The sequence below is a fragment of the Cyprinodon tularosa genome, unplaced genomic scaffold (genome assembly GCF_016077235.1).
Source record: "Cyprinodon tularosa strain WSP-4 unplaced genomic scaffold, ASM1607723v1 ctg563, whole genome shotgun sequence".
Taxonomy (NCBI): Eukaryota; Metazoa; Chordata; class Actinopteri; order Cyprinodontiformes; family Cyprinodontidae; genus Cyprinodon; species Cyprinodon tularosa.
In genome coordinates, this window is record NW_024039300.1 from 472,384 (window position 1) to 485,121 (window position 12,738).

At 38.2% G+C, this 12,738-nt stretch overlaps 1 protein-coding gene across 1 annotated transcript; it reads left to right on the top strand.

Moving 5' to 3' along the window:
* Positions 1-1,945: 1,945 nt before the first annotated feature.
* LOC119796959 (asc-type amino acid transporter 1-like) lies at positions 1,946-11,683 on the top strand (the record flags this gene model as incomplete). Its single annotated transcript, XM_038305752.1, has 3 exons — positions 1,946-2,183; positions 10,730-10,934; positions 11,532-11,683. Coding segments are annotated over exons 1-3 (502 nt in total), but the record flags the coding sequence as incomplete, so codon positions are not given.
* Positions 11,684-12,738: the final 1,055 nt, after the last annotated feature.

Sequence of the window (12,738 nt, forward strand, 5' to 3'; positions counted from 1 at the left end):
GATGTGTGTCAAAACTGAAGATGAGCTCAAACATATAACAAAAACTTACTTTTTGGTTAACAAAAGTTTTTTTTTTCAATTGGATCCTCACAAAACAAAAGAGATCCATAACTCTAAGAAATAAAATATTTTTGTACCCTTTGCAATGCGCTCGCAGACCACTAGGAGTACGCGTACCCCCGGTTGGGAAACACTGAGTTACATAATATCTCTTACAGTAATAGCTTTCCATCATGTAAATATAGAAATTTTCCTTAGAAAGCCAAAATATCACTGAGGTTTATGGATGACTTTGATTGTCTACATTTATTAATCCTCCCAAATTTTCTTTAGTAGCTAGGGTTGCCACCCGTCCCTTAAATTATTTGACTGTTATACCTTGCATCCCATATTCAACCAATGAGGGTCATGATTTTCCTGTATTTTCATAGATGCACTATACACATATATTTCAATTTCACATCAACACTAAATAAAAAATATTAACTAAATAAATCATAGGAACTAATAAAACCAGCTAAATTGTCCTGATGGGTCCTTAGCAGGACCTGCTCAGCTCCACATCAGCTACTGTCACTTAGAGACGGACCCCCCTCACCTACAGTCCCTTTCACCCATGCTCACACACAATACTCCACCAGTTCCTCTGAAGGAAACGCATTCAAAAATATAGATGTAAATGAAGAAGCAAATCCCTAGCTGAACAGTGTCGGCGGGGATGAGGACAAGGAAGATTATCAAATATTTCCAGCATATTTAAGCAGCTATTTAAAGAGTAACATCTAAGATTAAAAATATTTCAGCAAACAAACATTGTTAAAGTAAGTACATTTTTCTTTTCTTTTTTTTTTCTTTTTTCCTAGTTTTAAAAAGTTTTTTTAGGATCTCTTTGTGCATTTTATTTCTTATTATAAGGACCCAGTATTCAGATTAAATATTGGAAAGTTATCAGAGAAGTTTGATGTTGTGGGGAATGCAGATCAGTTTGCTGCTGTTTGGAAGCTCTTATAGTAAAGTTTTATGAGCATTTAGCACTGGCAAAATTTAATATTTATATATGTTTAAATGGTTTTTAATTACACACAACACAAACTGATCACCTTTAGGTACTAGTGTCATGTGCTAGATAATACATTAGATATATATAACTGTGCAATTACTGTCATGTGCATTGGGCACTTAATTATAATTCACTCACTGTTTGCTATATTGCTTTATATGCAGCAATTTTTTGCATTATTATTTTCATTTATCAAAGGTGGCTACCCTAGTAGTGTCAAAAACAGAAGCTAAAAGCTATCATTTGAATTCGTACAGAGAGACACACAGGAGATTTTACATATATGACACCTATAACGTCTGACCTGAGAGTTTGGATTTTAAATTTGATTAAAATCATGACAATAACTATCCACAGTCAAACTTTTATGACTGTTTAAAGTAATCTTGGCTACAACTTTAGTTCTTCAGGTTTTCTGAGAGGCTTCTTGATGTCTCATTTGATCTTGATCAATAAGTCCAGCAGCACACTGCAAAAACAATCTAAAAATAACTAAACATTTCTTAGATTAAGTTTATTTACCCTTAATTTGAGTAAATAAATACAACGATCTTTACTTTTTAAATAAGATAATTAGATAATATGCACTTGAAATCCGACTATGCCATTGTTTGTTCTAATTTTAAATGTAAATTGTGTTGTTCCATTGGCAAAGTGTCTCACTTACCTCCTCGATTCAAGAATGAATGCACTTTTTTATTGAAAATAATTACCTATTTAGATTTAAATTTTTTGCATTGCAAATTTACTATTGCGAGTGGGAACTCTGGATGTGGTTTGAAAGATGTTTCCTCCCGGGATCCCTGAACGTATCATGGTGGGCTCTGGATATTTAACATTCTATCCTGGAGAGTGGCCGGTTGTTGCGCAAGCGCAGCCCATTGAATGTGCATGAATTGGGAGTGAGGAGAGGACAAGAGCTCTGGGAGTACGGGGGCTGAGGTTAACTCAGATCCGATCAGAACCAAGCAGACAGACATGGATGGACAGAACTGCAACAATATCTGTTCTCGGACACATCAACCAGCTGTAAATTTGAAGAAGAAGAAGAAAAAAGAAATCCCTGACAGAGTGACTTTGAAGAAGGAGATTGGACTGCTGAGTGCCTGTACCATCATCATAGGTGAGAGAGGAAAATATTCTGTGTGGGTTCAGTTCTACCTCTATTGAAAAGCTTCACCCTCGCTTTAGTGAGGTTTGATGCTTTTTAACGGGCCGTTGAGCTGACAGCTGCTTTAAATAGGCTCAGTTTCTAGGTGGATTAGTTCCAAACCATTTAACAGGCTAATCAGTGTCTATGATTGTTAAAAGAAACTTTATTGTCCCATGTTGTTGTGGCTTTAGATCAAATTTCATGGGCCTGGTCTGACATAACAGAGCTATTTAAATAGAAACCCCAAGAGTTTAAACACATAAACATTTTAAAATGTGGAGATATGTTGGAGGACAGGGCCTGCAGTAATCCATCAGGGTTTTTTTTTAATCACACACAGTTTGAACATGTCAAGATACCCCCCATTTACTTACACACAGAAGTTAAGTCTCAATGTTATTCTGTTTTCATTTAATTTGTCCTGATATTGACTGGTGTTGTTTGCTGTGAAAACTGTGTTTTTAAACACATTCATTAGCTTATTTTTACATTTAAATGAGAAACCTGCTGCGAGATCCTGTTATTATGACAGCACAGTTTTAGGTGTGTACATGCAGGTCCAGCGTTTCTCCAACCATTACCCAGTAGTTACACAAATTCAGACTGAAACAGAAACAATGCTCTGGCAACAAAGGGCTGGCAGCAATTGGCTTAGATGAGGACCACCTGTCAGCACCGTCAACCTTTGGTAGGTGGAAGAACATGAAGGAGACCTTCTCCCAGACCATAACATCACCCCCCCCCAGAACGGCCATCTTCTGAGCCAGCTTCAGTAGAAACATAGATGCTATTGCATGTACCTAGATCTGTTTCTTTTCTTTTTAGGCTCTAGTGGCTTTTATTTCTGTTATGCATGAAAGTAGGCAGACAGGAAATAGGGTAAGAGAGAGGGTAAAGACATGTTGCGAAGGTCACCAGGCCAGGACTCCTGTGATAGCCATGCCGAGGACCATAGCCACCATATATGGATCTTGCAAGAGGATCTGGCTTTCAATCCCACAAGTGATGGCTCCAATGGTGCAGAGTCTCCAAGGTCCAAACTAAATAAAAGTTGGCTAGATTAACTTAAAAACTTAATTTTATTCTATTTTTGCCACATTCTGCAGCAAGACTGTAGTGAATATTTGGAAATCAGATCATTCCAACAGTAAACAATTTTCTAAATAGTTAGCTAAAGAAGGCTATATTTGTTTAAAAACCTTGCTATATTAAGGCATCTATGGATATGTTTATCCATCTTTGTGTCTATTATCAACTGCCCCCATTGGATCAGTTACTAGGCATAATATATTTGAGTAGGTAATCAAAATCTAACAATTGAACATTAAAAAGACGAAAATAAGCAGTCAATATAGCTTCTTTTCACTTGGTGTACCTAACTATCCTTGAAAGTCTTTCTAAATACACAATAACCTTCAAGTGAAGAGGTTTTAACCGAAGAACAACTTCTCTATGGGAGATATTGTTCTGGACTGACGTCTGGGTTAACATCCAGGGGCGTAACTATCATCTCAGATGTAAGGGGGGGCACATTTTTCAAAGTGATTTATCAGTCTTGCATTGAATTTCACGTTTCATGTGAAATACCTGTGAAAATCTTTTGCTAATTGCTGCCTGGTTTCTCCCTGCAATAGATATTCTCGGGAAGTTATAATCTGACCTTACCTGTAAAGAATCTCCATCATTCTCCTTCCTGCTGGCCCTTGGTCCATCTCCTCCCTGACTCTGCCCTTTCTTTCATTACAGTAAAAAACAAAAAATGTTAAAAGCAAAATTTAAAATAGCATAAGGACTAAAAATCACAGTTGAATTAAATATTAAAATCACTATAAATGGTTTCTCAGCTACTTTTATTCTTTATTAGCCTGTGCAGACCTTACATGGTGGACTCTGCTGCAGGCCTCTGGTCCATTTCCTCCCTGATTCTACTAATTATGGCAATAAAATAAAAAAATGTGGAAAGCAACATTTTGAGGTAGAATTAGGAAGAGAACCAGTAAAAAGTGCTGTGGCCTTTAACTTTAAAGTCACCTAAACACAAGGCACATTAGGAGGGTGGAGAACTTCACAGTCCAGAAGGGCAGTTGGACAATGTGTAAATTGATGGTCACTGTCTGTCAGACCAGTTTGTTCCTGACATGTGGACCGATATGGCAAAAACCAACCAATAGCATTCAGCATTTCCAGGAACCTTAAAGCTCTTGGAACTTTTTTGGGGAATCTTTTCTCTTTGTCGCTGTAAGTCTCTCTGGGTTTGGCCTAATGATATCTTAGTTTGACCTAAAAAAACAACAGTGACTGAGAAAGCGACCAGATTTTTCAAATCCAAACAGCAATCGTTTCATGTATTTCAGTCTAACTGAAATAAATGAAATGGTTTGTAGTAGACCACAAGCAAACTTTAACGATTTCCAGTGTTTAAAAATATTCCTGGAAGCTATAACAAGACCAACCATAATTAAAAATAATATTTGTTTGGATGTTTAGGAAGTGACTCTAACAAACAAGGTACAGGTGCCGTAAAAACGGACTGCTGTGTCAGGAATCAGGAATCTACTGCCTCCTACTACCCATCATGTTTCTGGAAAAAGTGCTGGTTTCTTCACATCCTGCACCAGCCATGCCCCCTGCCATTAGTACTCATGGGTCCTACCTATTTTCTCCCTACTTAAACAGCCTGCCAACCAATCACTATTTGATTAATCTGGCAAGATTTAATTAAATATCGTCACCACAAGCTCATCCAGGATGAATTTGTCCTCCAAGTCAAAGACTTGATGGAATCAACTGGTTTTCCTTAGAATATTCTTTTAGCAATTTGACTGATCTGATTTAATTGTCTCCGTAAAGTGCTTTGAGATACCATATTGTGTATTCGCACTATATAAATAAATTGAATTGAAATAAGTGTGGGTCTTTACAGCAGAGATATAATCTTTCTCCCCTATTTGGAAATTTGGGATTGTCAGGCCTTTTGCTTCATCTTCATATGGTGTTAGTCTCAATTTAGTTGCATTCTTTTTTATTTAGTACCTGTTCACAACACTCTCCAGTGTCATATGTAGTAACAGTGGAGAAAGAAAAAATTCTCTTAAAGCAGAAGACAGCTTCAAAAGACCAAGGCCTTCTGCAGAGGAGACAGAATAGAAACACAAAAGGAACAAAGAGTTATTGATCCAGTGAAATACTTTCTATCGAACAAAAGTTATTGACAAGAGAATAGAAACAAAGCTAGACAGATGAGCTCTTTGCCACTTTTCAGGTCAAGAGAATAAAAGAGAGCACATACAGTCAGGCACAGTGAAAGCTTAGCTATTAGCTATATTTAGGAGAGAAAGACTAAACACTGAAAAACAGACCTATCATCTATAATGGAAATTGTTTACAGCAGTTGGTCAGCCAGAGGGACGAAAACTTGAGGTCTGCTCCACAAAAGCCTGAAAACTGAAAGTTCTGCCTCTCATTCTGTTTTAGACAGTCTAGGAGGCACCAGTGAACCTGCTGTGTGTGAGCAAGGTGCTGCTTTGGCAACGTGGAACAAGCAGACCTTTGTTAAGCCTTAAATATAGAGTTAAAAAGGGATTTAAAAGCTCCTAATAAGAGCAGAGGTAAAAACTTGAATAAACTCTCAGAGTGCACAGAAAAGTGCTCAGGGGTTGTACAAATTCAGGCTACGGCACCACCAGGAGTGCAGCAGAAGGCAGCCAAGTGGCACACACAACAGACATGAATTAGACACTCTGGTCTGGAGAGGTGGGAAGTGATTAAAGCAGTATTCGAACAAAGACCAAAGGCTGACTGCATGCCAGTGGCTCTTTTCATAACTCTATGGTTAACAGGCTCCGAATGAATGATGTGAAATTTCAATCAATTCCAACAAATATACTAAAATATACAACTATACAAAAAGGCTGCATGGCACTGTGAGAGAAGATGGAGTTTGTTAAATGGCTGCAACTCACATTCTGCTCAGCCACCTCAAAAATGTCCTTCCTGTTACCATTTAAAGAGAAACAATCAGGTAGAGAGTGAGAACAAAAGCATGAAGTGTAGGCACAACAGATTTCCTTACTTTTTTACTATATATGCGTAAACGATTTAAATATTTGGAGACATTATATATTGTTGTTATATTTCAAACTAAAGCATAAATGCAAGTCAATTAGTATCATTAATGGTGGTATAGGAATTATTTATACTTTTTTAGTCATAAATCTAATGACTGGACAGAATGTGGAGACCCGATAATTAAGTTAACACAAATAGTAAGATTACAAAATGTTTTTTTTTAAGTAAATTACTGTTGCAGGAATAGGAACTCACTGGAACTGGAATCCCTTCTCAGAAACTAGCTGATCCTAATCCTGACAGTGCCAGACAGGGCTAAGGAGTCATACGGTGTTCAAATCCATTGAATGCATCCTCAGAAAGATCCGGTCTATCTAGACTTAAACTAAATGCCTCAGTTAACAGTTTAACTTCAAATGTCAAAGGCAGCTCTAAACAAATTGGTTTTTAACTTTGACTTCAAAGATCTCAGGCTTTCTGCTCTTTTATAGTCTTCTGGGTGTTTGTTCCAGATAAGTGGAGCATAGGAACTAAATGCTGCTTCTCCATGTCTGGTTCTAGTCCTGGGTATACAGAGTAATGTAATATAAATGTAAATCCCTTTATGGCCCCTCAATGGGGAAATTCACTCTCTGCATTTAACCCACCCCCTTAGGGAACAGTGGCCTGCCACTGGGCGGTGCCCAGGGAGCAATCGGGGGTTAAGGGTTTTGCTCAGGAACGCAGAGTGGAGGCTGTGCTAATCGAACCGGGTACTTGCAACCTTCTCAGAGCACAGGCAGACTGCTCAAACCACTAGGCCAACACTCCCAGTTAGAGTAGGCTTGAACTAGAAGACCTGACAACAAATCTGTCATGTATTGAGGTGCTGATCCATTCAGTAATTTACAGACTAACAGAAGGATTTTAAAGTCTATTCTCTGAGCTACAGGGAGCCAAGGTAAGGAATTCATAACTGGGCAGAAAAGCAGCATTTTGGATCAACCACAGCTGTCTGATGGACTTTTTAGGCAAAACTATAAAGACACCATTGCAGTAATTTATTCTGCTAAAAATAAATGCATTAATGAGTCCTTTGGGATCCTGCCTGGACATCAGTCCATTAATCATGGAGATGTTCTAAAGGTGGTAAAAGAAAAAAAAGGTAACCGCCTTTATGTACCTCTAAAGGTTCAGGTCGGAGTCCATCATGATTTTGGCCATAATCTGTGGTTTCTAGCTGTAGTAGCTGAAGTTGTGTGTTAACTCTGGATCTCTTCTCCTTTGGTCTAATTATTATTTCACTTTTGTATTTATTCAGTTGGAGAAAATTATGGAGAAAATGTGCAATCGTTGTACAATTATGCCAACCACCCCCTAATTAAACAACTTTGTGTTTGGCACTATGGCATATTTCTTAACAAATAAGTGTTTTTCAAAATATATTTTATATTAAGAACTTTAACAATTCAATGAATTATACTTTGTAGTTATAAAACATCTTAAAATGCAAAGCAATTGTGCAGAAACTGCCACATCAATGACATGTGCCATTCAACCGTCAGCTGTGTTACAATAACAGTAAGAGTGAATGAGGCCGACATGACCATAACGGGAGAGAGAGTGGAATAGAGGATGTCTTAAAGGGGTCAGGCACTCCTCTCAATCACAATTACAATGAATCCAAACATTACAGTGCTTTTTTATAGGGCAAAGTTGTTTTTAAAAAGTAAAATTCCCCCAAAAACTAAACTTCTCAAAACTGAGCCTGACACCTGCTGTTACTATAAAAAAAAAAAAACTATGAAACCTGCTCAAACTTAATAAGATTCCTGAAAAGGTGCTCAGATGAGGGTTCGTTATTGTTCACTTCTTGTTCTTTGAGCCCATGTCAGGACTGATGCCCATGCCTCTGTTAATGCATAAATATATTTTCAGTTTTAAATAGACTTACATTTTTCCGGCACGATTTATCAAGCTGTTCACCTGTACCTTTCTCCATATCAATCCCTAATAGACTTGTAAGGCAAACTTGTTGGTTCTTAGTAATAAGCTCAGAACGTAGGACCCAGAATTCAGGCGAGAAAGACAGTGGAATACTTACTTATTTATTGTTTATTTAAAACACAAGAGCGGTCTGTGGATCTGTGGTATAAGCAGCTATAGCGTCTATGACTGAAGCTCTGTTTGAAAGAAACACAGGTTGGTTAGTGCGATAATCTGATGGAGGATAAATATGTATATGGGATTCACTAACTTGGTTTAACAATTCAGTTCTGTGTCCAAAGAACGGGGATGTTCCAGCCGGTCGACTGAACAGAAGCAGTGGCCGCTGCCAGAGAGTTCCACATGTGGAAGGAGATTGGAGACAGGCAGTGAAACTAATAAGACAAGGGCAGGCAGGATCAAAGGTGCAAAAGCAAAAATGGATCAGGATCAGACACTAAAGTCAAGTATAGGCTGGCACTGTTGGCGGGAAACAGGGAGCATAAATAGGAAACTGGAACAGGTGGATCTGATGAGGAGCAGGGCGGAGCTAGACAGGTGAAGGAGATGAGCAATAAAGCCAGCTATCAGCAACAAAATCATGAAAATCTTCCTCTAATAAAAGCTCACAATATATCTTCTGATCAACCAATATTACTTCCCATATGCTATTGAAATCATACTGTTACAGATGCAATTTTTTTAACAAGTTATTTCACTTTTTGTTCTTTTTGTCTCACATATATTCATAACTTAAATTTCTCAAATGTGGGCCTAATAAAATTTTTTTTGTCTATTAAAGTGGACTTAATATAATAATTTATCATTACAGGGTACAACGATTAAACTCAACAGCACACATTGAGCGACCTGCTGATGCAGCAGTATTAAGGCATATAAGGTGCAAGCAGGTCCACAAAAATATGTTTGGAAAAAAACACAAATATATATAAAATGTGATGTGTGTGTTTATTGTGAAAAAGGGGCTATTGAAACAAGCCAATAAAACTTTTGCCATGAATCAAATAACATTTTGAATAAAAACTGGTTTCAGACTGTAGAGCTACACTGACCAGTCTTCATAGAATTCAAAGATCTTTTGTTGATATTTGGTTAATAAGGTGATGAACACTCCATCCAATATCTAATCAGGTCACTCAGATATCATTGATTCTATCAGGCTTACTGGCCATGGAGCCAAGAGCTATCCAAAAGCTAGCTGCTGAGAACAAGAAGATGATGCACAAAAACTCACTGAGGGAATGACATAGATCAGTGTTTCCCAACCGGGGTTACGCATACCCCTAGTGGTCTGCGAGTGTATTGCAAGGGGTACATGAAAACATTTTATTTCTTAGGTAGTAAAATAAAATAGCGCTGGGATCTGTTTTGCTTTTTCCGGACCCAATTGAAAAAAAAAACTTTTTTTCGACCAAAAAGTAAGCTTTTCTGATGTTTGAGTTCACCTTCAGCCTTCAGCAGAATGGATGTAGAGAACAGCCTGGTATTAGCTGTTTTTTACACTGAGATATAGGAGCTCATCCAAGCAGCTCAGGTGTCTTGATGAAACAAATAAAAACTAATGATGAAACAATGTAAAACTAATTAAGTCAGTCTGATTATAATTTTGTGCAGTATTTTGTTCACAACTTTAAAGGTGATTATAAGGTAGTTACTCAGAGGAGCTCCACTTTTATAAATACAGGTTTATATTATGATAAAATTTTATATTTATTTCAATGCCTTACTAACTGCCAGGCAACATATTTATGTTATTAAAATGATAAGAATTAAATGCTCAAATTAAAAGATTAGTTAAAATAGTTTTTATTTTACATTCAGTTATATTCACATTCCACTTTTGGACAATCATTAATAATTTTGACTGAGAGGGTGACTCATAGTAGGACAAAATGACTAAAGGGGTACACAAGACAAAAAATGTTGGAAAACACTGACATAGACAACCAGGAAGTAAATGGGACCATATTACATCCAAGGAGAAGCACATTTAAAAGTTGGTTAACTGGCCAAAATTTATGTTCTCTTTATGCAAAGTGCACATTTCCCTCTGGTGTTGAAGAGATGGTTTTGTTTCTTTTTTAGGGAAGAATGGTTCTCCCACCAGTACATGTGCTCTGATTCTCTGTTCTGTTATTGATGACTCTGACCTCTGTTGTCATGGTTTGCCTGGTTTGTAAGGAGTCTGCAACGTAACAAGCAAAGAACTGAGGATCCTTGAGTGCCAGATCGTTGTTATTCAGAGTCTAAATCCCAGTAAAAGAGTAATGTCTCACAAGTGCTTGCTGTAAATAATCCAACAGTCAAGGTTTTTTTTTAAAGAAAACCACTCCCATTAATAGGGATTTTTTTCATTTGGCATTACTATGTGGTATCAAACCTGAAACAGATATTATTGTGCAGAATTTACTTTAATGGGAGACGGAAATGTCAGTAAAATGTGTCCCTCTCCTTGTTCACAGGAAACATCATTGGCTCTGGGATCTTCATCTCTCCAAAGGGAGTCCTGGAGCACTCTGGTTCAGTGGGTTTGGCCTTGGTGGTGTGGGTACTAGGAGGTTGTGTTGCTGCTCTAGGCTCGATGTGCTACGCTGAGTTGGGCGTCACCATTCCTAAATCTGGTGGCGACTACTCCTATGTGACGGAAATATTTGGCGGATTGACAGGGTGAGTAAAAGTTTCTTCACTTCACTCTATCCTTAAGTGACTTAATGATACCTTTACTTCCAAACATGATGTTTTGTAGAGATACAATATGAAGATAATACAAAAGACAGTGGACCATTGGGAATTTGGTTATTGATCAGGAATATCTCTTCATTTTTACAATTAGATGATAAATTTGAGGTTATACTAGAACCTTGAACTATTCCCTAAACTCGCATGCAGGCTGTATGCCTTACCTGATGAATGATTGAACTTAACTGGGACACAAAGCCACTGAGAAGATTTAAAACCCTAAGACTGCTAAAATGTTTAAAGGTCTTTTCCTTTTTGAACAGGGGCTTAGAGACAACCTTTGCGAACTGGAATCATCTCATTTCAATGCCTGAACCTGCAACAAAAAGACAACTTTTTACCCTGTCCTATGATCTAAACAGACAAATCATTTAATGTGAATACTATTACTTTGTGTCCTTTTATGTTGGGAAATAGGGTATGTTTGTTTGGATCTATTACAGCTGCAAATCTTATTCGTGCCATTCAGAAGTTTGGTGAGTTTTTAGAAGCTGTGCCATGTCTCTGGTTTTCTGTTTCCTTCAGGTTTCTGTTGCTGTGGAGCGCAGTCCTCATCATGTACCCAACCACCCTCGCTGTCATTGCTCTGACTTTCTCCAGCTATGTGCTGCAGCCTGTCTTCCAAAATTGTGCTCCTCCATACATGGCAACACGACTTTTGTCTGCAGTTTGCCTTTGTGAGTATTTTTATTTTTTTAGATGCTTAATCGATTTGTATCTACTAGAACAACTACTGCTGAGACTTTAACAATGGTGGCTACAAGAGAAGGACAAATCAAATGTGTAGAGGCACATTGCTATGCTGGTAAAAGATTGCATCCATTATGGTGATGATAAGTTAAAAACACCTTCAGAGAGAAGTAGGGGTTAGGGGTCTCATATTGTGTGATTGCAAGGACAAGTAGCACCCTGACACTAGGTATCGGGATGAAATCCTTGCACCCATTGTCAGACCCTATGCTGGTGCAGTAGGTCCTGGGTTCCTCCTGGTGCACCACAATGCCCGGCCTCATGTGGCGAGAGTATGCAGGCATTTCCTGGAGGATGAAGGAATTGATACCATTGATTTGCCCCCACGCTTGCCTGACCTAAATCCAATAAAACATCTCTGGGACATTATGTTTCGATCCATCCGACGCCGCGAGGTTGCACCTCAGACTGTCAAGAGCTCAGTGATGCCCTGGTCCAGATCTGGGAGAGATACCCCATGACACCATCCGTCGTCTCATTAGGAGCATGCCCCAACGTTGTCAGGCATGCATACACGCACAAGGGGGCCATACAAATTACTGAATACCATTTTGAGTTGCTGCAATGAAATTTCAGCAAAATGGAGTAGCAGCTGCATCATTTTTTCACTGTAATTTTTGGGGTGTCTTTGAATTCAGCCGTCTATAGGTTGATAATTTTAATTTCCATCAAATGACGCGGCATCCTTTTGTTCCTAACACATCACCCAGTCCATATCAGTATCAATAAACAGCATGATTTTTTTTCCCCTTCTGAGATCTGATGTTTTTCAAAGTGTTCCTTTAATTTTTTTGAGCAGTGTATTTCTGATAAATGTTGTGTTTTGGATTCTTAATATTTAGGCCTTTGAAATTCTGCATCGGTGTTGCAGGGTTTAAGTGCATGACCTATGTTCAGAGGCTATGGTCCTCGTCGTGGCCGTCACAGGTTTGAGTCTGGTGACCTTTGCTGCATGTCCTTAGCTTCACTCTAATCGCAATCC